Source organism: Leucoraja erinacea, chromosome 23 (genome assembly GCF_028641065.1).
Source record: "Leucoraja erinacea ecotype New England chromosome 23, Leri_hhj_1, whole genome shotgun sequence".
Lineage (NCBI taxonomy): Eukaryota > Metazoa > Chordata > Chondrichthyes > Rajiformes > Rajidae > Leucoraja > Leucoraja erinaceus.
In genome coordinates, this window is record NC_073399.1 from 20,430,830 (window position 1) to 20,458,307 (window position 27,478).

Consider the following 27,478-nt stretch of genomic DNA (forward strand, 5'->3'; position numbering starts at 1 on the left):
CTATGAGTTGACAGGTGGGTGGGGTGGGGGGGGGGGGGGGGGGGGGGGGGCTAGAGGAGAGCAGCTTAGATGTCCAAGGATACAACCCAGGTGAGCACCAGAGATAACAATACCGGGGGTGGAAGGGAATATAGAACGGGATATCCTCTGACTCACTGGATGGATACAACAGGTGTTTCATATATTAGTGGTAATGTTAAAGGTGGATTCATCAGGCTGATACTGTTAAAGGATGTTTCATTTTAGCTGAAGCTTGAACTTTCAGATGAGGAAGTAAACAAGGCACTTGAGAGGAGATTGCTCCTTGTAGTTTCAGTTGTGAACTTGTCACAATGGATGAAGCAGTGCGGTGGTCTCAGTGTGAGGGGACTTCAGTGAGAAGAGCGTGAGGCATCTTCTCATTGCTGGTCTTGGTTGGGCAATGTGACATTGGTACCAGCCACTGAGAGGGGTGGGGGAATTTCACTTTTTAAAGTTCCAATAAAATGTGACAATGATTCAGTACTTTGAAGACACTTTCTGAATTAGAAGTTTGGCAGGTGAGCTCAATCTGGGGTGTCGTACAGTCTGCGGCAGTGGGAATTGTGAGACACTCCTTGGGGTCAGGGTGACCATATCATCGGGAGCTGCCTCCTGTTTTGGAAGATTAAGTGAGGTTTCGGAGTTTGAGTGTTGATTGGAGGCACGCCTGTACACACGTGAGGTGGGAGATGCGTGAATATCACAATTTCGGAGATTGCCCCGCAGCTCAGTGGGAGGTGGTCAGAAGGAATGGATGATTGTCATGTGGTGGATGCGAGAGGGGCAGGGTGTCGGGGGAATCTTCAAGAGCATTGCATGCAAAAGCTATTTTTGTATTTCTGGAAAAAATAGTCTGCCCTTTGATATTTAGGATTTTTATTATTTCTGACTGCTTTGTTTTGTTGCCAGGGAGGTTGAGCCGGTCTGTGGCACTGCTCCAAGGTAGAGCTTTGATCTTGTGTCGCCCATTGATTGAGATCTGTCGGGAAGCTTTCTGACTGCTGCAATAATAATATTTTGGACAAAACATAAGTGATAACTGTTTGTGATTTTTGCTGCACAGGATTTTCAGTTCATTCTGAAGGGCCTTGCTCGCTTGCTCAACAACCCGCTGCTGCAGACTTACCTGCCAAACTCCACCAAAAAGATTCAGTTCCACCAGGAGCTGCTGGTCCTCTTCTGGAAACTCTGTGACTTCAACAAAGTAAGAAGTTTATTAATGTACTGACCTTTGCACAGATTGGTAAATCAGTAAAGCAAAGCGGGATAGCCTAGGACTAAATTGCCAGAGGTAGGTTAGCACAATAATAGCCAGTGAGAGTCACTGTGATATCCAGTATATCTGGAGAGTCTGGGGAGGGATGTGTGGGGCTACTCTGCTATTTGTGTTTCGGGGATTGACCTCTTGTCCATGAAGAATCCCTAATACTTGCTATGACAGAGCTTTTAATTTTGGTGGTGTGGATTCTAACGTGCTTAATATTGATGGTTTGTGGACTGGGATTTGCAAAGTCAGCAACCTTTCAGGTTCTGGTGAATAATAGTGAAATGTAGTTTCGGAAATGTTGTTGCATGACTTGTCTGATCTTCTCTTCCAGAAATTTTTATTCTTTGCACTGAAGAGCAGTGATGTCCTGGATGTCTTGGTCCCCATCCTGTACTACTTGAATGATGCCCGAGCTGACCAGTGTAAGCTCCACTCTTGTCGGCATTGACTTTCCTTACAGTGTCCTGGTGAGGTTACAGGGGTGGAACTCAGTAATTAGTGGGTGATTATTTTGATGGAATTATGCTACAAGCTTCCCAATAGTTGGTTGGAAATGGATATCTAGGGAAATCAGAGATAGCTGTAGGAATAATGGGGTTGAAATAAAGGATGATTTTACCTTCTCTAATATTGACTGGGACTGCAACAGACCTAAGGATATGGAATTTGTTAAATGTGTTTCAGAAAAAGTTGCTCAAGCAATATGGAGATAGGTTAACATTTGACTTCCTGTTGGAAAATGGGGCTAGGAAAGAGGCTGCAGTGTCAGTGGGGGACCACCTTGAGCACCCGTTAATGTCAGCTTTATAAAAAGTTATGGAAAAAAGGTAGAACGGGTCATAGGGTAAAGTCTGAAATTGGAGCAAGGTTGATTTTGATGTTATTGGGCAGGAACTTACAAAGGTTGATTAAGACAGACTGTTTGCAGGTAAAAGGACATCTGGCAAGTGGGAGGCCTTTAGGCATGAAATAGTGAAAGTTCAGGGCCAACATGTTCCTATTAGAGTGAAGTGCCAGATTGACAGGAATACGGAACACATGTTGACGATGGATATTGAGGCTCTGGTCAGGAAAAAGGAAGCATATGTCAGGTGTGGACAGCTAGGATCAAGCAAATCCCTTGGGGAGTGTAAAAAATGCATGAGTACAGGTAATATGGGAATCAGGAGCGCAAGAAGGGGACATGAGATAGCTTTGACAGAAAAAATAAAAGGTAACCAGGGAGAGAATAGGTCCCCCTAAATAGGTTCTGTGTGATTATTGTTGTGTGGCTACACAGAAGGCGTCTCAAATTAACACTTCTATGTATTTACAATGGAAAAGGTCGTGGGAGGTAGAGAATTTGGGGAAGAGAACACTGATGTCCTGAATATATCAACATGATGAGTGAGGAAGTATTGGCAGTCTTGAGTGCATAAAGGGAGTTAAATCCTCGGGGCCTGATCAGGTATCTTTGTTAGTCATAGGTGAGGTACCAGAAGACTGAAGGGTGACTAATCCAATCCAGGTAACATTCGTGTGAGTCTTCTCAGCATCCTCTCTATCTTAATCACGTCCTTTGTGTTGCATGGGGGCCAGAACTGGACACAATACTCCATGTGCCATTAAACCAAATCTTATACTCAGCACTTCGGCTGATGAAGGCATGTTTACAGTATGCCTTCTTTACTGTTTTGTCCAACTGTGTCTCCAGCTAATTATATGCTTGTACCCCAGTGTTTCGTTGTTCAGTTACACTCTCCAGGACACTGTCATTTACTGTGTATGTCCTCCACTGGTTTAATTTCCCAAAATGCATTACTTTGTCATGGTCGGAGTTAAATTCCATCTGCCATTCCTTTGTTCATTGACCTGTTGTAAACAGACAAATGTCTTCTCTGTCCACAACCCCATTAGACTGGAGCATATGAATCTTCTGCTGGAGGAATTCAGCAGGTTGGTTTAGAATCAGATCAGAATCATCTGGGGAGGGAATGGACAGGTGACATTTTGGGTTAGGACCCTTCTTCAAACTGATTAAGACTGATCAAAACTTGTCTCCACAATTTCTGCTGCTCTTTGAGAAATGTGCTGGACTGTACTGATTACCTGTGAATGGTTATTTTATATAAACTGTTGGAGAATTCTTCAGTGGGCTGGCATGGTTTCCCCAGTAAAGAGGGTATACAGAAGCGATTTGATGAAAATCTGCCATATTTGAAGTTAAATATTAGAGGGGAATGGCCATAGACGTTGGGACCTCGGGAGAGGTAACACCCTTATTGCCATGTGTCTGACTTTGGCTGGATTGGTCCTGACTACGTACCCTCGGTGCTCGGAAGCTCTGCTGGCAATGCTCAGACGTGAAGTGTGAAAATGCCAGCATCACACTGGGTGAAGCAGTCACCCTGCAGCTGCTGGTACTTTAATGGCGAGTGGTGTCATTCTAACTAGTGGAAACAAAGTGGAACAGAGTGATACATCTCAACATTTTTAAATATCTTTTCTCTTGTAGCCCGAGTGGGTTTGATGCACATCGGGGTCTTCATCCTCTTGCTTCTCAGTGGAGAACGCAACTTTGGCGTCCGGCTGAACAAACCCTACTCGGTCCGTGTGCCCATGGACATCCCAGTCTTCACAGGGACGCATGCCGACCTTCTGATCGTTGTATGTATCAGAGATACCTAGTGCCACTAGCAATCGGAAAATCCCAAACAATGAATTGATAATGTGATTAGAGTTTAAACCATTGTAAAAGAAAGGCAGAATTTTTATTAAACATTATTTTTCAACACTTTAAAATCTCTGAAAGCCTGTTGTAAGGCGTTGGGTACTTGAGAAGGTGCTGAAGTAGTTAGTTTGCCTACTGCAGGAAGACATTAAATGCAGTGTGACGTAGGGTTAGATTTACTGTCTTGCAGCACCAGAGACCCAGGTTCGATCTTGACCTCGGGTGTTATCCATTGGTAGTTTGTACGTTTTCACTGTGACTCCAACATTACAAGGACGTAGAGATTTGTAGGTTAATTGGCTTCTGTACATTGCCCCTAGTGTGTGGGATGCACAAATGGGATAACATGGAACTAGAGTATGGGTGATCATTGGGTGGCATTGAAGGGCCTTTTTCCCATGCTGCATCTCTAAACCAAACTAAACTAAACTAAATCTGTTTATATTTATTTGGCTGCAAAATAAATTTGTCCAAGACACAAGTGAGCACCCTTCACTGCAGTCCTCTGTAACTCTCAGTCCTGTCACTGAGTTAACAGCAACACCAATTAAGGACATTTCAGTCAATTCTGGCAAAGTTTTTTTCTTTTAGATGGGCTATTGAGCCATCCAAATGTAGACGGTCCGTGCCACTATTTCAGAGAAGACCAGGAATTCACCCATGTCTGGGTGAAGATTTATCTTGTTAGATCATCAATACTAGATTTTAATTTTTAATTCATTGATGTATGAGTAATACATGGCTTATGCACAATATGTCTTATGCACAAATTGGCAGGAACGTTTCCTACATCGCTGCACTTTAAAGATATTCTGTTGAGTGTAACATAGCTCAGGAACTCCTGGGATTTTTCATGGTAAAATACAGTTACTCACATCGGGTATTAATAATATTTTACATAAAACAAACCATTTCAATTGTTTCTGCTCTGTAGGATCTTTCTCCCAAATTAATTATCTCGTCTAGCTCTGTCTTCTTTCCCTGGCTATACTTGGGAGGAGGAGATTGAAAGTTGAACAGGCAGTAGTGGTGAACTTGGGAAGAATAGATTTGTATACAGGAGAGTAAATGTGCAAGCCACTGCTAACAGAGGGACAAAGGCAGGAGCCCGTATAATGGTGGCCGGGGGGGGGGGGTTCTGGGGTGGAAAGAGATGTGATGTGGGGCGGGTAAAGCAAGTGTAAAATGGGAAGAGAAGGACTGTACTGGAGTGCAAATCAAGGGAATGGCTGTGCTAATGGGCTCCGCATTGGGGCAAAGGAAGGTAATGCCAGGCATGAATTCTCTGCTCTGAACCTGGACTTATTGTCATTTTGTGACAGGTGTTTCACAAGATCATCACAAGCGGACACCAGCGTTTGCAGCCGCTTTTCGATTGCCTGCTCACTATTGTTGTTAACGGTATGTCTCAGGAACTTCTCACTGGAGTTTCTCACTGTGGTGTGAAAGGTTTTCTTTCATGGAATTGAACTGATTTATTTTACCAATTTGCTGATTTAACCATCCATGGCACTGGCTAGACTCTTGCCTCCGAACCAGTAAAATGATAGACCTTGCAATTCAGTCCTGAACACAGGGCTACAGTACTGAGGGACTACTGCTGCACGTGTCCCTCGGTACTATTTGTTTGTGTTTCGCCCATATTCCTTTCAATTTCTTGTAATCATGTACTTATCTAAACGTTCTTTAAATATTCCATTTGTACTTGACTCAAACCACTTCCTCTAACAGCTCGTTCCATATACACACCAACCTCTGTGTGGAAAAGTTCCTTTAAAATCGTTCCCCTCTCACCTTAAAGCTATGGCCTCTAGTTTTAGACTTCTCTACCCTGGGGAAAAGATTGTGACTATCTATTCTATCTACGTCCATCATGATTTTAAGCCACCCCTCAACCTCCTGTGCTCCAGGGATAAAAAGTCTCAGCTCTTCTGTCCCTCTCGGAATCTCAAGCCCCCCCCCCAATGCTGGTAGCATCTTTGTCCGTCATCTGCGACCTCCACACCCTGAGGTTGGATGAGTGTAAAGGGCTGTAAATGGATTACACAGGCAATAACTAATATGTTTTTTATTATAGTTTCTCCTTATCTGAAGAGTTTGTCCATGGTTGCTGCCAATAAACTTCTGCACTTACTGGAAGCCTTCTCTACAACATGGTTCCTGTTTTCCGCATCCCAGAACCACCACCTGGTCTTCTTCCTTCTTGAAGTCTTTAATAACATCATCCAGTACCAGTTTGATGGTAAGTGCGTAGTTGGTGTCTGAAAATTATATTGCCATCTACTTTGAATGTCAAAAGCTATTACATTGGAAATGAAATAGACCTTTGACGGTGTAAGGTGACTGAATAAATCATCTGTAGGTTAGGCTAATAATCATGGAGAGACCATGTGAGTGATGACGTTGGAAATGTGATTCAATCACTGAGAAGTAAGCTTGTGATGTTGGGAGTTGAACAGCTTTAGTAGAATCCTCGTGGAGGAAACTTAACTCTGCTTTTAGTTTATAAACTGAATCATTCCATCCCAGGCAATGTATTGGTGAATCTTCTCTGCACTCTCTCAGTTTAATCAGATCCTTTCGATAGTCTGGTGACCAGAAATGGACATAATGTTCCAGCTATTGCTTAACCAATACATTTTATTTTATGTAGCGAGACCACCCTGCTCTGGTACATTAGGCCCATGCTGAGTTAAGCATTCTGTATGCCTTCATCATCATCCCATCTACCTGTGCTGCCACCATTATGAATCGGCAAACGTGTGCATTAAGGTCCCTTTGTTCCTCAATATTATCCAGGGCCCCAGCATTCATTGTAAATGTCCTACCTTTGTTAAACTCCACGGAAAGTACAATGCTGCCATGGGCTTCCAATCACAGCTGGGAACTGTATTGTGTTGAGTGGATCTCAGTGAATGAGCAGTGATAGACGAGGAGCTGGTGGAAGTATTCCCAGCTGTGACTGTGGCTGGGTGGGATTGTGTTCGCTGCCCTGTGTCAGACCAATCTTTCCGCAGGATGAAACAGTTGCTTCTTGTTGCAGGGAATTCAAACCTGGTCTATGCCATCATTCGGAAGCGCAATGTCTTCCACCAGCTCGCCAATCTCCCGACTGACCCTACTGCCATCCAGAAAGCTTTACAGAGGAAGAAAAAATCAGCTGAGCCCATCTCGCGGACGAACTCCCAGGAGGGCATGTCCATGGAAGGATCGCGGCCGGCAGCTCCGGCAGAACCTGGCACACTGAAGGCCAGCCTCATCGCAACCCCAGGTATGGTCTGCTCAACATCTGTCCCTCCAGCCACCCCTGGACACAGCAGTCCCAACTATGCAAGACCACCACCTCCCCGTCACACCTCACACTGCTGGGCTTTACACAGCACCCATTACCTCTCAGCACTGAGCTCACTCTGGTCACCAGTTACCACCTTGGCTTGCGACACTGGTTAATACTGTACAATGCACGGGTCACCAGCTAATACTGAGCTAGGCACTGGTCACCAGTCAATACCAAGCATAGCTTTAGTCATTGATTAGTACTAATCTGTGAATGGTCACTGGTTAGTACAGAGCGTAGCTCTGGTCATTGGTTAACACTGAGCTATGTACTAACCACTTGTTAGTATTGAGCTATACATTGATCACTGGTTAGTACTAACATGATTGGCCACCATTTAATACCGAGCATGGTGTTGGTCATTGATTAGTACTGATCTCTGGCCACTGCTTAGTATATACCTGTAGAACATCAAACAGGACAGCATGGAACAGGCCCAGTGGCCCACTATGTTTGTGCTGAACATGATACATTCCAGGTTAGTACTGAGGTACGCTCTGGTTAGTACAGGTGCACAACCTTTTATCCGAAAGCCTTGGGACCAGACACTTGTCGGATTTCGGACATTTTCGGATTTCAGAATGGAAGATTTTTAGCGTAGATTAGGTAGGTAGCGCGGGCGGCTTGAAAAGTCTGGAGCAGCTGCCTCCTCCCCGGAGACCGGGAGAATCATTGCATAAATGTTAGTCAGTTAGTTTGGAGGGATTTTATGTGGTGGTGGTGGTGTAGGGGTGAAGGGGGAAACTTTAATTCTTAGTCCCCTACCTACCTGGTCGGCGACTCCCAACCTCGCGGAGCTGGGGGCTCCGTCCGGCCGCGGGCAGCGCCGGTTGGAGCTCCGACACCGGCAACTCTACCCCTGGCTGCGAGGCGCTCCAAATCCAGCGCGGCCCGCGGCCAGACGTCCCAGCTCCGAGAATGTCGGGAGTCGGCGGCGTCGCGAGCAATGCCTTATCGGGTCGCCGTGCGGCAAGCTCCGGAACGCTGTGGCCGCCGACACACAACATCACGGAGCGTCGCTGGATTTTGGAGCCGCGGAGTTGGGGGCTCCGTCCGGCCGCGGGCGGCGCCGGTTGGAGCTCCCGACCCCGGCAACTCTACCCCTGGCTGCGCGGCTCCACATCCAGCGACGCTCCGCGATGTTGTGTGTCGGCGGCTACAGCGCTCCGGAGCTTGCCGCACGGCGACCCGGTAAGGCATTGCTCGCGACGCCGCCGACTCCCGACATTCTCGGAGCTGGGACGTCCGGCCGCGGGCCGCGCTGGATTTGGAGCGCCTCGCAGCCAGGGGTAGAGTTGCCGGGGTCGGAGCTACAACCGGTGCCGCCCGCGGCCAGACCGGCCACAGCGCTGCGGAGCTTACTGCACAGCGACCCGGTAAGGCATTGACTGCTCCCCGCCTCTCCGACCAGGTAGGGGACTAAGAATTAAAGTTTACCCCCTTCACCCCCCTTCACATAAAAGCCCTCCAAACTAACTGACTAACATTTAAGCAATGATTTACAGATGTTTAAGCGTCTCCCGGTCTCCAGGGAGGAGGCAGCCGCTACAGTAGTACAGACCTGGGTTGACCGTGGGTCATTTTGGGTCAAGTTTGGCGCCAAACGCGAGCTTTGGTGCGCAGACGACATCTGGAAAAAATGGCCGGTTTTCGGAGCTTTTCGGTTTCTGGAACACCGGATAAAAGGTTGTGCACCTGTACTGAACTCATCTCTGGTGGTTGGTTAGTACCAAGTTTGCTCAGATCACCGATTAGCACTGAAGTCGTTCTGGTCATGGATTAGTACTGAGCTTGCTCTAGTCACTGGTTAGCACTAAGGTCTGCTCTGTTCACCGACTCCCTGATCTCTGCTCTGGTCACTGGTTATCATTGAGGTTGCTCTCCTCACTTTGTGTTCAGATATCGAAAAACTTACAGAGAAATCGCAGGTGTCCGAGGATGGAACACTGAGTCGGGTGGATCAGGATCAGGTTCAGACCGACACCCCTCCTGAGGACTGTGCTCCGACAGTGACCAGTGACACAGAATCTACCAGCGGGACATGTGGTGTTCAGGTATTGCTCCGATATTACTCCCATCCTGTCTCGACTGAAGGTGAGGCCTTTCTTGTTGAGTTAGTCCTAGAGAACTGCTGAACCTCCTGAGAAAGAAAGAAAATGTTGAGTCACATTGCTATTTTTGTGACTTCGAGAGGTACTGATGTATTTTTAAACCGATGGAGCGTTCATATAAATTGAGTTAATGTAGTGGGAAAGGCCATTCTTTACCATTTTAATTAGATTCTACCAGCAAGGTCATCAGTTATCTTATGTCAAAATGATAAGATAACACAGTGAGAAATTGACTGGGAACGTGACTATATAATGACTGCCCCATCTCACAGTGAGTACTGTCTCATTACATATAATATAACTGCTGATACCTTGATACACCCGCTATTAATCAATCACACACTGGTGTGAGACTGGAGGCACACACAAATCAATGTGGGGGAGGACTGCAGGCTGATATTTTTCTGTCATGCCTTCTGGCGGTGCAGCTTTTGAGCTGTTGACGTTTATCCTGGAGCCACTGGATCGTAGTGCAATGGGGAGGGGGTTAAATCACTGTTTGTGCCTCTGCTTCCCTCTGAGTAGCTGACAGCAACCATCTGCAGCTTCATTAAATTTATAAAGCAATCTACTCGTATGAATAGTTCCAAAATCAATGGTCTAGAGTAACATAAAACACAAAGATATGGCGGGTGTCTTTGAAATCACAGTGATCTGTGGATCGGAGCTGGGTCCCCTGAGTGATTTTGGCAGGTAGAGAATTGTGAAGTCTGTGTGTTATGTTTTGAGCTGCATATTGTGAAGAAATCCAGCTTTGGAATCATGAAACTAAAAATGATAGAAGTGGCTGGTCAGGTAGGATTGTGGGGCGGGAAGCGGTTATGGGATCAGAGTGATGAAGCATATGTTGAGTTGCAGTGGGGAGGACAGGGAGAGCAAAAGTGAAGTCAATGATGGGAAGGCAGGGGAGATCAAATGACAGATACTGTAGGCAATGATGCAAGACAGGAGGAAATGGCAGTAGCTCAGTTGTAGTGTTTAAGAAGGAACTGCAGATGCTGGAAAATCGAAGGTCTGTTATAGAAACAGGATTTGGATCTGCAGGAGGAGAGATCCCATTTATTAATCCTCTAAACCCACCTTTAGCTTTTAACCAGACAGAACCCCTCTGTTTTCCCTTTGATCATGCCTGCCTTCTTCCTGCACACAGACCTATTTTGGTTGTTTGTCCCCTCCCCACTTTAAATCTGTTTAATTTTATATGCAGTGCTGCTAAAGTCATTCACCACAAGTGTCAAGTCTTTCTCCACTGATTCTGCTAAGTATTTGCAAGATGTTGTGTTTTTATTTCACATTGCCTGCTGCTTGAGGTTTGTATTCATGTGTTTTCTCTTCTGCCACCAGGAAAATGCGGTTGTTTGCCAAGCTGTCTGGGTAAGCCTGATCACTCTGTGGGCAGCTGTTGCATGTGTCTCTCTGTCTTTCAATTACTTTGTGTCAGCCATGCATTTCTGATATGGTTAGGGTTGCCAACTTTCTCACTCCCAAATAAGGAATAAATAAATAAATAAGGTCAAAATAAATTCCTGACGGCAATTCGTTGACCGACTCAGCCGTGGCTGGGTGGATGTTGAGTTGGCCCAGGTGCTGGACTGCACACAAAGCCCAGCCGGCGGGCTTTGTGTTCTGCTGCACGTAAAATCCGGCACCCCATCCAACTCTTGAACCGATAATCGGCCATGAGAAGGAGGGGTGGTGATGTCGGCAGTAAGCGAAGGTCCAAAGGTTGAAGAGCTGGCCGGGCTGCCGAACGACAGAGCCACGGGCGAGGTGCTGCTGCTGCACTCCAAGGGCTGCACTATGTCGGGATGGGTGAGGTGGTTAATCCAAACCTAGATGTGGTTGCTCCAAGCTGTGAACTGCTTGCCTGCAGTTTTGGTTGCAGTGCTGGTGTGGATGGATCCGGGCCTTTGTCCACACTGCCTCAGGGTAGGGGATGGCACATTGGGCTCCCACACTGCTGATGGCAGCTGTTACACCGTGGATGCAATGTCCCAAGGTCTAGAATGTGCTGTAGGTGACTGACGGATGGTTCTTAAATAACAAAGATCAGCAGATTGCTGATGCTGTAATTTCCCAATTTAAGAGATGCTTCTTGCCTTGTTTCACTAATTCTTAATCTTATCCCAATACCATCTCCATCCGCCCCATCATCCCCAGTCCATCTTCCTTCCACCCTTTGTCTCCTGGTCCTGTTTTCAGCTCTGTTTCTAGCACTGTCTCTGTCCCCTGCATGTCTCTTCTGTCACCATTCCCTACATCTCTGGACCCCAGTCTGACTCTCAGTCTGTAACTCCGCCCCCAACTCTATCTCACCAAATCTCAAGCCCCTCCATCTGACCCCTGTCCCCAGTGCCCTCTGGATTTTCTCACCCCACCTCCCCTAGTCTTGGCCTATGGCCCACCCACTCTCTGGCCTCACTCTCTGGCCTGCGCTCTCTAGCTCCCTGTTTATTCTCTACCCCTATTCTCCATCATCTATTCCACCATCCACTAACAAATACTGTGGATTACTGAGAGGCTGAGTTCAGGCATGCCTGATCTGCTAACTATTTGCAGCATTGACCCTTTTTCATCTGGACATGTCTCTGAGTGACCCAGCTTCATTCTCTGGATCCCCCACCATACATCTGGTAATGTCGGACCTGAAGCAATTAATTTCTGCAAGCCCCCATACACAAACCGAGCTAATAGCTAGTGAGTCGTTCCTTTATACATGTTGGTTTAGTATTAAATATTACTCACAATAGTGCCAATGATTGCTCTATACTGAGTATTCAGACCTGAATGCAGATGATGTTTAGATTGAGCATTTTAGCTCAGACATCATTTCAAACTCCCTCGATATAGTGTTGCAGTGTCCAGGCACTGTTCCATTTGTTGTTGATACGTGATGAACTCCAGCACCTTGACTGTGTACCTGGCCTAACTCGGGCTCAGCACAGTGCTGAACAAAACCAGTTGAGTTAATTTAATTAATCAAAGAGTGGATTCATTTTGACGGTTAGATTTGCTCACACTTTAACTCGGTTACTGACTCAGGAGATTTGGGTTTGATAATGGTTCATGAAAGTAAAAATCTTTCTTTATCACAAGGCATGTAAAATTCAGATTGCCCATTTTATTGTTCGGATGCTTTTTGTCTGCTCCGGTCTTTTTCTTCAACATACTTATTCAGTTATTTTTACCCTTGAACAGAAGACAATTCCGCAGAACTCGGAGAGGAGAAGGAAGCCATCCGGCTTTTCGACAAGCAATCACTGGTCACCAAGCCCTGACTGGGTGAGTAGAGGTGTACACCAGGTGCTTATTCTTCAAAGAAGTAAGAGAACACAAGGACTTAGATTTATTTCCAAATAAATCCATCATTGGTTCTTCATCAGTGCTGGATCTGGAGCCTGGGCCTTCTCCCCAGCAGAATCATCCTGGCTCGCTGATCAGTTTTTCTAATATTCATGGATGAGTCCGAGATATAATTCATTATTTTACCAGGAGAACAAACTAAGAGGAGGGGCGGGGGATATGAAACATTCAATTCGAAAAGACATGCATGAACAGGATGATCCATCCACGCTTTGTTAAAAGTCCAAGGCAGTTTAAGAAAATGGTTAAAAAATACATACCACAGTTGGAGTGAGGTATCCATTCTGGGCACCACGCTGTATAAATGATGTGAAGATTTACTTCAGAGGCACATCACGGAAACGGGCACATCGGCCCACCATGTCTGCGCCGACCAGCGATCACCCCGTACACTAGCACTATCCTACACCCTAGGAACAATTTATACATTTATTGTAGCCTTTTCACCTACAAACCTATACGTCTTTCAAGTGTGGGAGGAAACCGGAGCACCCGGAGAAAACACGCGCTGTCACAGGGTGAACATACAAACTCCATACAGACAGCAGCCGTAGTCAGGATCAAACCCAGGTCTCTGGTGCTGTATGGCAGCAACTCTACCTCTGCGACACTGTGCCACACTTGTTTGATGTTGAAGATAGTGCAGAAGAGATTTTCTAAAATGATTCCAGAGATGAGAAATTTGAATTATGTGGATGGACTGGAGAAGTATATAAATAGAGGAGGTAGGGAGAAACTGCTCCCATTAATGGAAAGGTCAAGAACCACAGGAGAGAGAATGAAGGTGATTGGTAAAATAACCAAAAGTGACATAAATAAAGACATGCAGCAAGCTATTAGGATCTGTAATGTGATGGCAGTAGTCTATGTGGAGGTGAATTCAATGTAGAATTCAGAAGGGAGCCGGTAAGTATTTGGTGCAGGGCTCCAGAGATACGGCTGAGAAATGAGATTTGTTGGATTACACTTACAAATAACTCTTGAGAAATAGCTGTCTTCTAAGCCGTAACCCTTTCAGTGATCATGTTTTGTCATGGAAAAGATCTTCTAATTATCATTATTTAAAATCACCATGGAGTCTGACTGTTATGGGCAGCAATGACATTGTTGGCTCTGTTGAGCAGAGTCTGTAGTGAGGAGGGGAAAATTACTGGGAAATGCTTGGCAAAGAACATGGGGGGGGGGGGGGGGGGGGGGGGCTGCATGAGGAAATGTGGCTGTTTTTGTTTGTGCTTGCAATTTGTGCCAGGCATTAACTTTCCATTAAGTAGTGATGTGTGGCCAGCATACCTTGTTAATAATTGACTTGGTTTATATGTGAATGAGGTTGTTTGTGTTTTTTGTTGCAACACATTCTTGACAAGTATATTAGCCTATCAATTAGACAGATACTGTTCAGATACAGTAAAGGCCACATGACTTAGTAGGCAATCTAATCCTCTCTGGGAGCTCAAGATTTCAGAACCATTGTAACGCGGCTTATTGCCTGGGGCCGTGGGAGAGTCAGTCGTCAATGCAGGCTGGATCCCATGTCCTCATCAATGCAATCAGTGAAAAGGACAGAGGGCAACAAACATTGGTTACACAAAAAAGCTGGAGAAACTCAGCGGGTGCAGCAGCATCTATGGAGCGAAGGAAATAGGCAACGTTTCGGGCCGAAACCCTTCTTCAGACTGATCGGGGGCGGGGGTGGGTGGGGACAAGAAAGGGAAAAGGAGGAGTAGCCCGAAGGCTGGGGGATGGGAGGAGACAGCAGGGGGCCTGAGGGAGGGTAGGAGACAGCAAGGACTAACAAAATTGGGAGAATTGGGCAACAAACATTGCTGTGCTCACAGCTGGGCTGTGCTGTGCAGGCAGCCAGCATCATCATCATCATCATCACCCTCACCACACTCTATTTACTCCTGCCATCGGGAAGATATAGGAGTCTTAAAACCATGAAGAAGATACAGGAGTCTGGAAACTTTGACTACCAGGTTCAGGAATAACTGCTTCCCCAACACCACCAAACACTAACTTGTGTATTCTGGTCACTGGTTTATTTTATTTTTTTTGTTTATTACTAGAAATGTTATTGTATTATATGTATTGTGTTCACAGACCTATTAAGCTGCTGCAAGAAAGAATGTCATTGTTCTATTGACAGTACATGGTCTGTTGTCAGTGCTTATGACAATGAAACACTCTTGACTCTCTTGACTCCAAAGAATGGAACCCAGCAGCATGGAGAGTCAATCCAATTCTGTGCCAGAATTAGTTGCTGGCTTGGGCAATGGGCTAGATCTGTGCTATGTAACTCCGATTTTAGGATTCCCAATGATCCTCTGTTAAATTGAATTCTGTTTTGCCACTGTAATTTTAGAGCAGAGGAATCTGGTGGGAAAGAGTGGAGGGGGTTTTCCTGCCAGTGTAATCTTATTTTGGACTGTTTCGGCTGGCAAATCTCTTTCACCATCCCCTGAAGATGTATGATCCAGATGGTGTCCGAGTGCGAACGTGTCATAGTCCGGTCCGGAATGCTGAACTTCCCGCTTTGGGTGCTAACAAACACAATAGCATTGGCCTTGATGTTGACGGACTGCCCTGGAGTGCAGCCATTGGACTGACAGCAGGGGCTTGGGCTGGCTGTGTTTCTAATTGTTTGTGCATGACTGGCTTTGCATGGGACTAACCCTGCCTTTACTGTGTGACGTTTGACCCGCAGGTGATATCATGGAAAACAAAGCTCCCCCTACAAACAATCATGCGCCTGCTACAGGTTCTGGTTCCACAAGTGGAGAAGATCTGCATTGACAAGTAAGCACTCACACGGACTGTCATCAGCCAGCAGCTCATGGTGGTTCTCAGAGAATCGCTGCTGGAGGAGTGGCGGCTCCAGGGTGTCCCTTCCAGTGGGTGCCAGGATTGATGCCTGGATGTTGCTGCTAATGTTATGTTATCTTGCTAATGGCACCGACAAACTTGTGGTGAAATATTGGAAAGCTTGCTGCTGGGAAACTTGAGTGCAGTGAGAATACATTGCATGAGAGGCCGAGAAGGAGCTGATTAAATAACAATGCTCTCCGCAGGTTGGAGGATAGGACCCCAGCTGCTAGAACCAGGATTGCTTGTCTATCCATCTCGTGCTCTGCAGAGCGGTCTCTGAATCCTCAGTGAGGGTACCTTGCAAGTCACGAGGGGTGTGGAGTGCTGATTCTGTTCACCAGCAGAGCTTCCTGCAGAGAGCCCTGGGAAAGGATTGGACTGACACAGCAGATAGTCCAGTCCTCCATCATTCAAACCCGTACGGTGCTGGGACTCACCTGCATAAGGTCCGTGTGAGCCTGGTACGGTACGCAGCAGGCACTGACACGTTCAAGTCAAGCAGCACCATGTATCACTCAGTGCAACAAAATCTGCATTCAATTATCTTGCTTTTGTCAGAAGATCATATTCATTAAGATATATTAAGGATTGAACCGAGATAGACCCGGGGTGGGGCGGGGGATTAACCCTGCTGTAAACCTGTGGATGGCATCTAACCTGAAGCCTGTTTCGGTTGAATGCAGAGGTCTGACGGATGAATCGGAGATCCTAAAGTTCCTGCAACATGGCACGCTGGTAGGATTACTCCCAGTGCCACATCCGATCCTCATTCGCAAATACCAGGCCAACGCGGGCACGGCAATGTGGTTCCGTACATACATGTGGGGTGTCATTTACCTGAGGTAAGCAGTCCTTCGCTGTGCAGTGTGAGTTGTTGCTAGAGAACATTGTGTGTGCTCTCGACTGTGCAATGTGAGTAATCTTGGCATGTGCTGTGAGCACTCTACAGTGTGTTACGGAGTGGACTATCTCTACAGCATGATAATGTGTGGACAACCTGCAGTGTGATGAGGTGTGGACAGTCTCTGCAGTGTGATGAGGAGTAGACGCTACAGTGTGGCGTGAGCAGTCCACGAGTGTTTTTTGCCCAAAAACAAATGTAATCAATTATTACAAGAATAATATGTACAATACAAAACAATACCAACAAACCCACCACCATAGATCAAAGTAAAACAAATATTTGTAAATATCAAATATATTGAGTATTAAACGGTTCCAATCCTTGTCAAGGATACATTCCACCCCCCCAGTGGTCCTGGAAATGCCCCAAGGTGTCTGTGGACAGTGCGCTGTCCCTCTCGAGTACCACCCAGGTGTGGACGTAACTCCAGGAAAGGGGCAGGCAGCCAAATCTTTACATTCGCTGTGAACACTTGACAGTGTGTTGTGGGGTGAACAATCTCTAGCATGATGGGGTGTGAGTAGGCTCTGCATAGCGGTGTGATGATGGACTTAATCATTCATCCGCTCTCCCACTCCCCTGTGCGGTGGATGATTTAAGAATTTGCATTTTTCAAGGCTTGCGGCCAGTGAGGAGCATCTGAAATATTATCAGACTTGAAATAAAGATGGCAGCTAATATGCACAAAACAAAATGCTATTGACAGATATGAAACTAATTGGTAGTTTCTGTTCTCCTTGATGTTGTCAGGATGGGTGTTGGGCACGGGTACATACCTACTCTTCAGATATTGGAGAGAGGTCTTTTACTTCCTGCAGAGGGCTTATGTAATGGTCATTAACACTGTAGCCATCCTCTGGTCTTGTACTAAAATGCCCAACAAAGATAATTCAGAATATTATAGACCTCGCGGCCTACCAGCGGGCCTGAAGCGGCGTTTCCTGTCGGGGGACCGCCCAGAACCTCGGCTTCGGCGGCGGCACAGCGCTGGAGCGCTATTGCAGAGCGGGCGTTGCCTTGCCCAGGTCGCCGCGCTGGAACTCCGGTGAGCTGAGACCACCAATAAAAACATCGCGGAGCTGCGGGTCTGAGGAGCGGCCAGCTGCGGGCGGCGGCGCTGACTTTAACATCGGGAGCCTGGGATCTCTCAGCGAGATCGCCAGTTGTGGAGCTCCATCCAGCGTGGCCTTGTTGGCTGAGTACGGAAGCGGCCGTTCCAGGTGTCCCATGCCGCTGTGAGGATTCTCCCGACGCCGGAGTACCATCACCCGGCGAGAACGGCCTGGAACATCGGGCCTCCGTTGAGGCAACTGTGGAGGCCTCAATAGGCCCGACTATGGGTGAACTGGGGATGGGGACTGGACATTGTGCCTTCCCCCACAGTGGGAACCATTGTGGGGGGATGTTTTTATGTTTAAATTTGTTTATTACTGTTATGTCTGTATTCTTTCTTTATTTGCTGCATGGCAAGAAGCATTTCACTACACCTAGGTGTATGTGACCAATAAAATAACCTTTGAACTTTGCATCAGTAAAAGGGAAGATAGCGGAGAGAAGTAATTACTCTCATTTGGAAGATAATGGGATATTTAGGAACAGTCAGTATGGTTTGTCTACAGCAGGTTATGTCTTACAAAATTGATTGGCTTTTTTGAGGAGGTGATCGATGATGACAGTAGTACATTGGTGATGTCTACATGGAATTTAACAATGCATTTGATAAAGTCCTTTGTGGTAGGCTGATCGAGAGGATTAAGCTGCCTGGGATCCACAGTAATTTGGTATTTTGGATTCAGAACTATCTTACCCACAGAAAGCAGAGCAGTGGAAGTGTGTTATTCTAACTGGAGATCTGTGGCCTGCAGTGTTCTGCAGGGATTTGTGATCAGATCTCTGGTATTTGTGGTAAAAGTAAATGACGGACATAAACGAAGATGGGTTGGTTAATATGTTTTCAGATGACACCAAAATGCATTGAGTTACAGACAGAGGAAGGTTATCAAAGGGTTGAACAGGATTTAGATCAGTTACAAATATGGGCAAAGAAGTAACAGATGGAGTTCAATTGGAACAAATGTGTTTTTGTCATGATTTAGGAGGCGGAATTAAGGGCAAGGAAGAATGTGGACATTTTGGAGAGGGTGCAGAAGAGAGTTACCTCAATGCTGAGGGGAAAAAATGAACTTCAGATGCTGGGTTATGTAAAAGGACACAAAGTGCTGGTGTAACTTAGCGGCTCAGGCAGCATCTCTGAAGAGCGTTGTGTTTCCACTAGAATGCTGTCTCTATTAGAGGGTTTTAGTTATAAGAAGTGATTGGGCAAACTTGGGTTGTTTTCTTGAGAGTGTTGGACGTTGCGGGGAGACTTGATAGAAATATATTTGAGGAAGAACGTGTCAGAAAGAACTGCAGATGCTGGTTTTAATCGAAGGTAGACACAAAATGCTGGAGTATCCCAGCGGATAAGGCAGCATCACTGGAGAGAAGGAATGGACGATGGTCGGGTTGCGACCCTTCTTCATTCCTTCTCTCCAGAAATGCTGCCTCACCCGCTGAGTTAGTCCAGCATTTGTGTCTAGCTTCAATATATTTGAGGATGTTGGCAGGACTCGAGGGCATGCGCTATAGGGAGAGGTTGAGCAGCCTATAACTTTATTCCTTGGAGCTCAGGTTGAAGGTTGATCTTAGAGAGTGTATAAGATTATGAGAGGAATAAATAGGGTAAATGCAGTCTTTTATCCAGAGTGGGGGAATTAAGAACTAGAGCGCCTAGGTTTAAGGCGAGAGGAGAAAGATTTAATAGGAACCTGAGTACCAACTTTTTCACACAGGTATATGGGTGTATGGAACAAGCTGCTAGAGGAAGTAACTGAGGCAGGCACTATCACAACATTTAAAAGACCTTTGGACAGATACACGGATACAAGGTTTAAAAGGATATGGGCCAGGTAGGTGGGACTAGTGTAGATGGGGCATCTTGGTCTGTGTGGGCAAGTTAAGTCAAAGGACTCTGTTTACATGCTGTATGACAATATAAAATGATGAAAGGCATAGATGGGGTTTACAGCCCCTTTTTTACGAGGAGGAAATTTCAAAGACTAAAGAGCACAGTTTTGAGGTTAAAGGGTGAATGTTTGAAGGGGATGTGCGGGACAGGTTTTTTACACAGAGCAGTGGATGCAGATATGACAGTGGCTTTCAAGGGATCTGTAGATGGGCACATGGATAGCAGGGAATGGAGGGATATGTATGGATCAGGTGTATGGATCAGGGATATGGAACATGGAGGTGATTAGGTTAACTTGGCATCATTTTTGTTCCAGATGTTGTGGGCTGAATGGCCTATTCCTTTGTTGTACGTTTCTTTGTTCTAGCATCAACCTATCAGTCTCTTCAGATGTTCCTGTAAGCTGACAATCCCAGGCCTCTTGTGTGGCAGTCTGTGTGAAAGCCTTGCTCATATCTGGTGGGGGATGGGGAGGGGGGGGGGGGGGGGAAGGTGAGGTGATCAGCTGATTTTGCCGTGATCAAGACCGTGCAGTACAAGTAGAAACTGACCAAAGTCATTGTGTCCCGTGCAATCTACTCCCAAACCTCTCTTCCTTTCTCATTGAACAGAATCATATGAGGCCATTTGGCCCAGCTGTGTGCTGGTTGTGGAAGAGCTCTCCAGCCTAATGCCTCGCAGCCGAGGTGCAGCCTCAGTGCTGTGAGAATGGGGTGAAAGTCTCTGTCTCTCCCACACTTTGGAAGGGGATACCAGGCACCAGTACTTCTGGGAGGAATATCTCTCTTCATCTCCCCTCAGATCTTTCTACCACTAAACTGATGACATTAAATCTCTACTCTCCTTCCCCTACTGAGTTTGGTCCTTCGGCCAAAGGTTTCAAAGGTCTTTTATTGTCACTTGTACCAATTAAGGTACAGTGACATTTGAATTACCATACAGCCATACTAAATGCTAAAACGAAGCAACAAGACACACAACTACATAAAAGTTAACATAAACATCCACCACAGCAGATTTCCCACATTCCTCACTGTGATGGAAGGCAATAAAGTCCAATCTTCTTCCTCATTATTCTCCCGCGGGTGGGGGCGATCGAAGCTCCTGCAGCCGACGGCGAAACCCCCGCGTCAGGGCGATCGAACCTCCCACGTCAGGGCGGTCGAAGCTCTTGCGGCTTGGTGCTGCTGAAGTCGATCGCTAACCAGGGACCGCGAGCTCCATGATGTTAAAGTCCACAGGCCCCCGTGGTTGGAGCTCAGAGGTCGATCCCTGTCAAAGGGATCGCGAGCTCCACGATGGCAGATCGCAGGCTGTCGCGGTTGGAGCTCCCCAAGTTGGCCTCCAGCAGAGCCGGCAGCTCCTCCATATAACCATATAACAATTACAGCACGGAAACAGGCCATCTCGGCCCTACAAGTCCGTGCCGAACAAATTTTTTTCCCCTTAGTCCCACCTGCCTGCACTCATACCATAACCCTCCATTCCCTTCTCATCCATATGCCTATCCAATTTATTTTTAAAAGATACCAATGAACCTGCCTCCACCACTTCCACTGGAAGCTCATTCCACACCGCTACCACTCTCTGAGTAAAGAAGTTCCCCCTCATATTACCCCTAAACTTCTGTCCCTTAATTCTGAAGTCGTGTCCTCTTGTTTGAATCTTCCCTATTCTCAAAGGGAAAAGCTTGTCCACATCAACTCTGTCTATCCCTCTCATCATTTTAAAGACCTCTATCAGGTCCCCCCCTTAACCTTCTGCGCTCCAGAGAATAAAGACCTAACTTATTCAACCTATCTCTGTAACTTAGTTGTTGAAACCCAGGCAACATTCTAGTAAATCTCCTCTGTACTCTCTCTATTTTGTTGACATCCTTCCTATAATTGGGCGACCAAAATTGTACACCATACTCCAGATTTGGTCTCACCAATGCCTTGTACAATTTTAACATTACATCCCAGCTTCTATACTCAATGCTCTGATTTATAAAGGCTAGCATACCAAAAGCTTTCTTTACCATCCTATCTATATGAGATTCCACCTTCAAGGAACTATGCACGGTTATACCCAGATCCCTCTGTTCAACTGTATTCTTCAATTCCCTACCATTTACCATGTACCATCCTCGGAGATACGATATGGAAAAAAACGCATCTCCGACGAGGTAAGAGATTAAAAATAGTTTTACCCCAACACCCCCCCCCCCCCCCACCCCCCCCCCCCCCCCCCCCCCCCCCCCCAATAAAACAATCTAAAGAACACTAAAACATACATTTAACACATACTATAAGACAACAAAGACAGACTGTTGGCGAGGCAGCCATTGCTGGGTCACCCGGTGGTCAGAAGCTTATAGTAGTCCTTCCTATATATGCTAACGAGGAACAACATAATGCCAAACCTCAATGAAGGCTGCCTGTTGCGTCCTTTGCTCTTTCTACAACAGTCCCCGCTATGTTTTGGTGAATCTCCTCTGCACATGGTCTTGCATAGTCACATATTTCCCACCATGTGGTGACCAGAACCCTAACCAGTGCTTCAACTATTACGCACAGTTCCATCAAAGCCTCCCCCCCCCCACCCCCCGCCCTTGCCTCTCCTTTGTAAAATGCTGCTTTAACCCACCCTTCAGTTTGGATACCTGTCTTTGTACATGCCTCAAGATTTTCTTTGGGGCATTTACCTTATAAATGTAAGCTACTGTTGCTGTTTCTTTGTGTCTTTACGATGTGAGCAGTGAACATGTGAGTGTCACACTGACCTTTCTTTCTCTTTATTCCCACAGGAATGTCGACCCACCCATCTGGTATGACACAGACGTAAAGCTCTTTGAAATTCAGCGGGTTTAAGGAACCAAAATGGATTTGTGCAAATATTTTGACCAAATATCTTCATTTTAATTCTCAATTCACTGGCTGGTTTCTGCCTTCTTTACCTACACTATTTGTTCCTACTTTTCATGTTTACTGCTGATGCTAACTGTGTGCTGGATCAGAGTGGTGGATCCCTGCTCCATCAGTGATCAAAGATGCCACCAGCCCAAGACAGCCCTCCAGCCCGAGTTACCCCCTCTCCACGCGAACGGTAGTCCGACAGCACTGGGCAGCCCCGTGCGAGTGACCAAGCTGGATCCTCGTCTGCCATTGCCCTTTGCTGTTCACAGTTCTCCCTGGACAATAGTTTTGTCACTACAGTTCATGAATGGCAGCAATTCAATGTCAAGAGTCAATAGACAATAGGTGCAGGAGTAGGTTATTCGGCCCTTCGAGCCAACATCACCATTCAATGTGATCATGGCTGATCATCCCCAATCAGTACCCCGTTCCTGCCTTCTCCCCATATCCCCTGACTCCGCTATATTTAAGAGCCCTATCTAGCTCTCTTGAAAGTATCCAGAGAACCGGCCTCCACCACCCTCTGAGGCAGAGAATTCCACAGACTCGCAGCTCTCTGTGAGAAAAAGCGTTTCCTCGTCTCCGTTTGAAATGGCTTAACCCTTATTCTTAAACTGTGGCCCCTGGTTCTGGACTACCCCAATATCAGGAACATGTTTCCTGCCTCTGGCGTGTCCAAACCCTTAACAATCTTATATGTTTCAATAAGATATTCTCTCATCCTTCTAAACTCCAGTGTACGAGCCAGGGTGTTTAACTGTCATATGTATCGAAATGGAACAGTTACATTCTTACTTGCAGCAGCACAACAGGTTTGTAAACAGTACTCAAAAGGCAGCATAAAAAAGAAAAAGTTCTATAAATAAAATAAACCCAACATCGTACAAAACAAAACAAAGGTCAAAGTCCCTTGTGCAACCAGGGCAGTTCAAATTTTGGTTGGAGTTTGCAGTGTTCAATAGCCTGATGGTTAGTGGGAAGAAGCTGCACCCGAACCCGGAAGTCACAGTTTTCAAACTACTATACCTTCTTCCCGATGTCAGGAGTGAGATTAGAGTGTGCTGCTGCATTGTCCCTTGTTTCATTTAGCCTTATCACCACCGAAGCTCATGTCACTAGTGGCTGACCTGAACTGTGAGATGAAAACTCCACCAATTCCACACCACCAGTGTTTAAGAAGGAACTGCAGATGCTGGAAAATTGAAGGTACACAAAAAAGCTGGAGAAACTCATCGGGTGCAGCAGCATCTATGGAGCGAAGAAAATAGGCAACGTTTCGGGCCGAAACGTTGCCTATTTCCTTCGCTCCATAGATGCTGCTGCACCCGCTGAGTTTCTCCAGCTTTTTTGTGTACCACACCACCAGTGGCTTTCCTCACATTACTGTGCCCAACCGTTGGAAGGGCACAGGCAATGACTGGTGCATTCCATGGCCCTTTCTTCCCCTTTCCCCTGTGCCCCACCTGGATTTGCACATATTTTTCCCTCCCCCTTGTCTTCCACCTATATTCCTTCCTCTAGATTAATAATTTTCAACTGTTCAATTCTTTTGTCTCACACCTTCTGTCTTTTCATCCCTGGCCTTTGTCCAACCATCTTCCCATCAACCCCCCCCCCCCTCACCTGTATCCACATATTACTTGTCAGGCTTTGCCCCGTCCCTCCTCTCTTCCAGCTTTCTGCCTCCCACCTCACAATCAATCTGAAGAAGGGTTCTGACTCAATGTCACCTATCCATGTTTTCCAGTGATGCTGCCTGGCCTGCTGAGTTACTTCAGTGATGTATCTTTTTTTTGTAAACCAGCATCTGCAATTTCTTGTTTCTGAGAGGAACACATTGTTTGGATGTTTGCATAGCTCAAGTGGATGTGGAACAGTTCCTCACAGACAGAGCCCACTCAAACCATTGAACCTTGGCTACGTGGCCCTGTTTTTTACCTTGAAGATAGACACAAAATACTAACAGGCAGCATCTCTGGACGACTTCTTCAGACTGGTCTCGACTTGAAACGTCACCCATTCCTTCTCTCCAGAGATGCTGCCTGTCTCGCTGAGTTACTTCAACATTTTGTTCCTATCTTTGGTGTAAACCAGCATCTGCAGTTCCTTCCTAAACATTTCACCTGCATTTTCCCTGTTGTTTCACAGCTTTCTTCCTTTTGAATTGTATTATTGTCTATCCCTCAACAGCCTTTCAATGTCGCATCTTTTGCGTAAAAGTCTCCTAATTTTCTGTTCGGTTTATTACCAATGATCTCAACATTGATGTTACGTATTTAACCTGTTTCTCTGTGAGTGAGATCCAAGTGACGACACTGCCTCTTAATTTCAATGCTGTATCCTGTTGTTCCATGTGAAATAGACAAACACTAACTACAATGTTAACACAAATGCTGAGACTGTTCTGAAATGCATTTATTGAAACCACTGTGTTCTATCTCTGGGCATATTGCATGTTACATTTTCAGACCAGTCCCAGCTTACTCTTTCACAAAACATTTAGATTATCTAAATGTAGTTTTCGGTAAATTGTTGCAGGAACTGTTCCAACCAGCCATGTGCCTGCCTAGCGTGAGCAGGATAATACATGGTTGGAAGGTCCTTAGTTTCATTACTAGTTTATGTTGTCTGTTGGGTGTGATCCTCAGCTAGTGAGGCGAGGAACTGGTTCTGATTTGTGTTCAGTAATTGGGTGCCACACTGGGTGTACATAATCGCTGCTGCACAGCACCTTGAGGGTCCCAGCCCCAGGAACGTGTGATTGGGGAGAGTAGAGGGAGCTTCACTCTGTGTGTAACCCGTGCCCTGGGACTGTGTGATGGCACAGTGCAGAGGGAACTCCACTCTGTCTAACCCATCTGTCCCTGCCCTGGGAAGTTTGAGAACACAAACAGCTGGAGTAACTCAGCAAGTCAGGCAGCATCTCTGGAGAAAAGGAATCGACCCCTCTCGACCAGCTATTCCTTTTCTCCAGAGATGCTGCCTGACACGCTAAGTTACTCCTACTTCTTGTCTATACCTTCGGTGTAAACCAGCATCTGCAGTTCCTTCCTGCACACTGGGAAGTTTAAATGCAGTCTCTGGCTGTCTAAAATGGAAAGTGCTCCATTCGTTGACATTAACATCCATTATGACACTATGATTTAAATGATTTTATTATGTTTCTACTTGGGAATTAGTTCATACATTGCACAGGAACTTTAACTGTGTTGTGTGTGTCTTTGTATTTAAAACTACTGAGTTATCTGAGTCTGGGCCTAATGATGTGATAGCACTTTAGAAAGTACTTTGTTATTATAATGTCAGGGATCTTAAAGGGGAAGGGTTCTCTACAGGTAACCACATTGAATTTACTTGCTTATAGAATTGCTTTTCTCTTTAAGGACCTAATATTGATCTATCTGTCTATTTTTGTTTGCTGTTTACACAGTCTTATTTATATTGTCTCTAAGTGGTGATTTATGTTCTCTTTATGTGAATCGTTTGCCAACTTGGTAATGTTTAAAACAATAAATTCTTCTGAGTGCATTGGAGTCAAAGAGTTCCTCTCGCTTGATTCTGTGCTCAGTACATTGACACTTATTGCCACTGAAGGACATGCCATGTGGGCTGACCCACACTCCCAATTTTTCCACATGTTCTTTTCTGTCCTGTCTTTATTGACATCCAGAACTGCTGGCAGAGGGGAAAGTACCAATGGTTAAGACTGAGCTGCATCTTATCCTGGATCTCCATCCTGAAATCATGCTGGCAGAGGTCTCGCTCTTCTATCTGACAATTGAGCTAACTCTCCAGGTTGCTTTTGCAATATTATTCAAGGGTTGGCTTGGTCAGTGTTGCTGATATGCCTATTCATTTTTACATACTAACTTGTAAAGCATTAGACAACATTTTAATGGCATTTAAAAGAAGAACCAGTGCAATTGGACACATAAAACTATCTCCTTCCCACCCCAAGCACTAAATAGGCACTTTCAGCAAAGTATATTTAGGAGTGATCTGGTAGAGGTTTCAGTTTCAGTTTAGTTTATTGTCACGTGTACCGAGGTACAGTGAAATACTTGTTGCGTGTTATCCTGTCAGCAGAAAGACAATACATGATTACAATCAATCCATTTTCAGTATATAGATACATGATAAGGGAATAATGTTTAGTGCAAGGTAAAGCTCGCAGTCCAGTCAAGGATAGACTGAGCGACATCAAAGAGGTAGATAGTAGTTCAGCACTGCTCTCTGGTTGTGAGGTAGGATGATTCAGTTGCCTGATAACAGCTGGGAAGAAACTGTTCCTGAATCTGGTGGTGTGCGTTTTCTTGTGGACAGAGAAGGAAAACGTTCATCATTGTTGTATCTTTAGGACTTTCTCGCTAAGTCGGGACCTTGGAGGTTTGGTCACTCTACATTAAAGGTGCAGTAATTTTTTTGGTATTAAGAGGATAAAGAGATATAAGGTCAATGCAGATTACTGAAAGCGATCATCTTTTCACTGGACAGTGAGGAATTAGCCTGATCCACTCCTGCGAAGAATCAGGTAGAGATTTACTGCAGCGAGGAATTGGTTAGTGATCGACTCCAGCGAGGAATGCAACAGTGATTTACTGTGCTGTGGAATCCAACAGTGGCCTCCTCTGGTGGGGAATCAGGTAGAGATATACTCAGTAGTGAGGGATCATGCAGCAATTCACTCTTTGGTGAGGAGCCAGACTATTCTTCAGTGAGCAATCTTCTCTGTTGAGGAATCAGACAGTGATCAATTCTTCAAGGCTGAAGAATGAGTTTATTTCCAAAAATGGACATGATGTATTTGTGGAATTGAGATATACCCTTCAATAATCAAGATTGAAGAATCAAGCTGCAGTTTAGCCTTGCCTGAGGTGAAGAAAGGGAATGGAGCAATGACTTACTTTTAGGTGATAAAATGTCGGATGGTGAGTGGGCAATCAGAATGTGATGCAGTTTCCACCAGGAGAGAATAGGCTCCAGGTGTTAAGTTTCT

General features: G+C 45.8%; 1 protein-coding gene across 1 annotated transcript in view; it reads left to right on the forward strand.

Annotated features, from left to right (window-relative positions):
* LOC129708373 (protein HID1) overlaps positions 1–26,021 on the forward strand; it is a 56,964-nt gene extending 30,943 nt beyond the window's left edge. Inside the window, exons 9-20 of the mRNA XM_055654070.1 lie at positions 1,085–1,225; positions 1,620–1,710; positions 3,783–3,934; positions 5,321–5,399; positions 6,076–6,240; positions 7,042–7,269; positions 9,235–9,389; positions 10,791–10,820; positions 12,645–12,728; positions 15,514–15,605; positions 16,358–16,516; positions 22,374–26,021. Of these exons, the coding sequence (XP_055510045.1) occupies positions 1,085–1,225; positions 1,620–1,710; positions 3,783–3,934; positions 5,321–5,399; positions 6,076–6,240; positions 7,042–7,269; positions 9,235–9,389; positions 10,791–10,820; positions 12,645–12,728; positions 15,514–15,605; positions 16,358–16,516; positions 22,374–22,437 (1,440 nt within the window). The 3' untranslated portion in view covers positions 22,438–26,021. The remainder of the gene's footprint in view (positions 1–1,084; positions 1,226–1,619; positions 1,711–3,782; positions 3,935–5,320; positions 5,400–6,075; positions 6,241–7,041; positions 7,270–9,234; positions 9,390–10,790; positions 10,821–12,644; positions 12,729–15,513; positions 15,606–16,357; positions 16,517–22,373) is intronic.
* Positions 26,022–27,478: the final 1,457 nt, after the last annotated feature.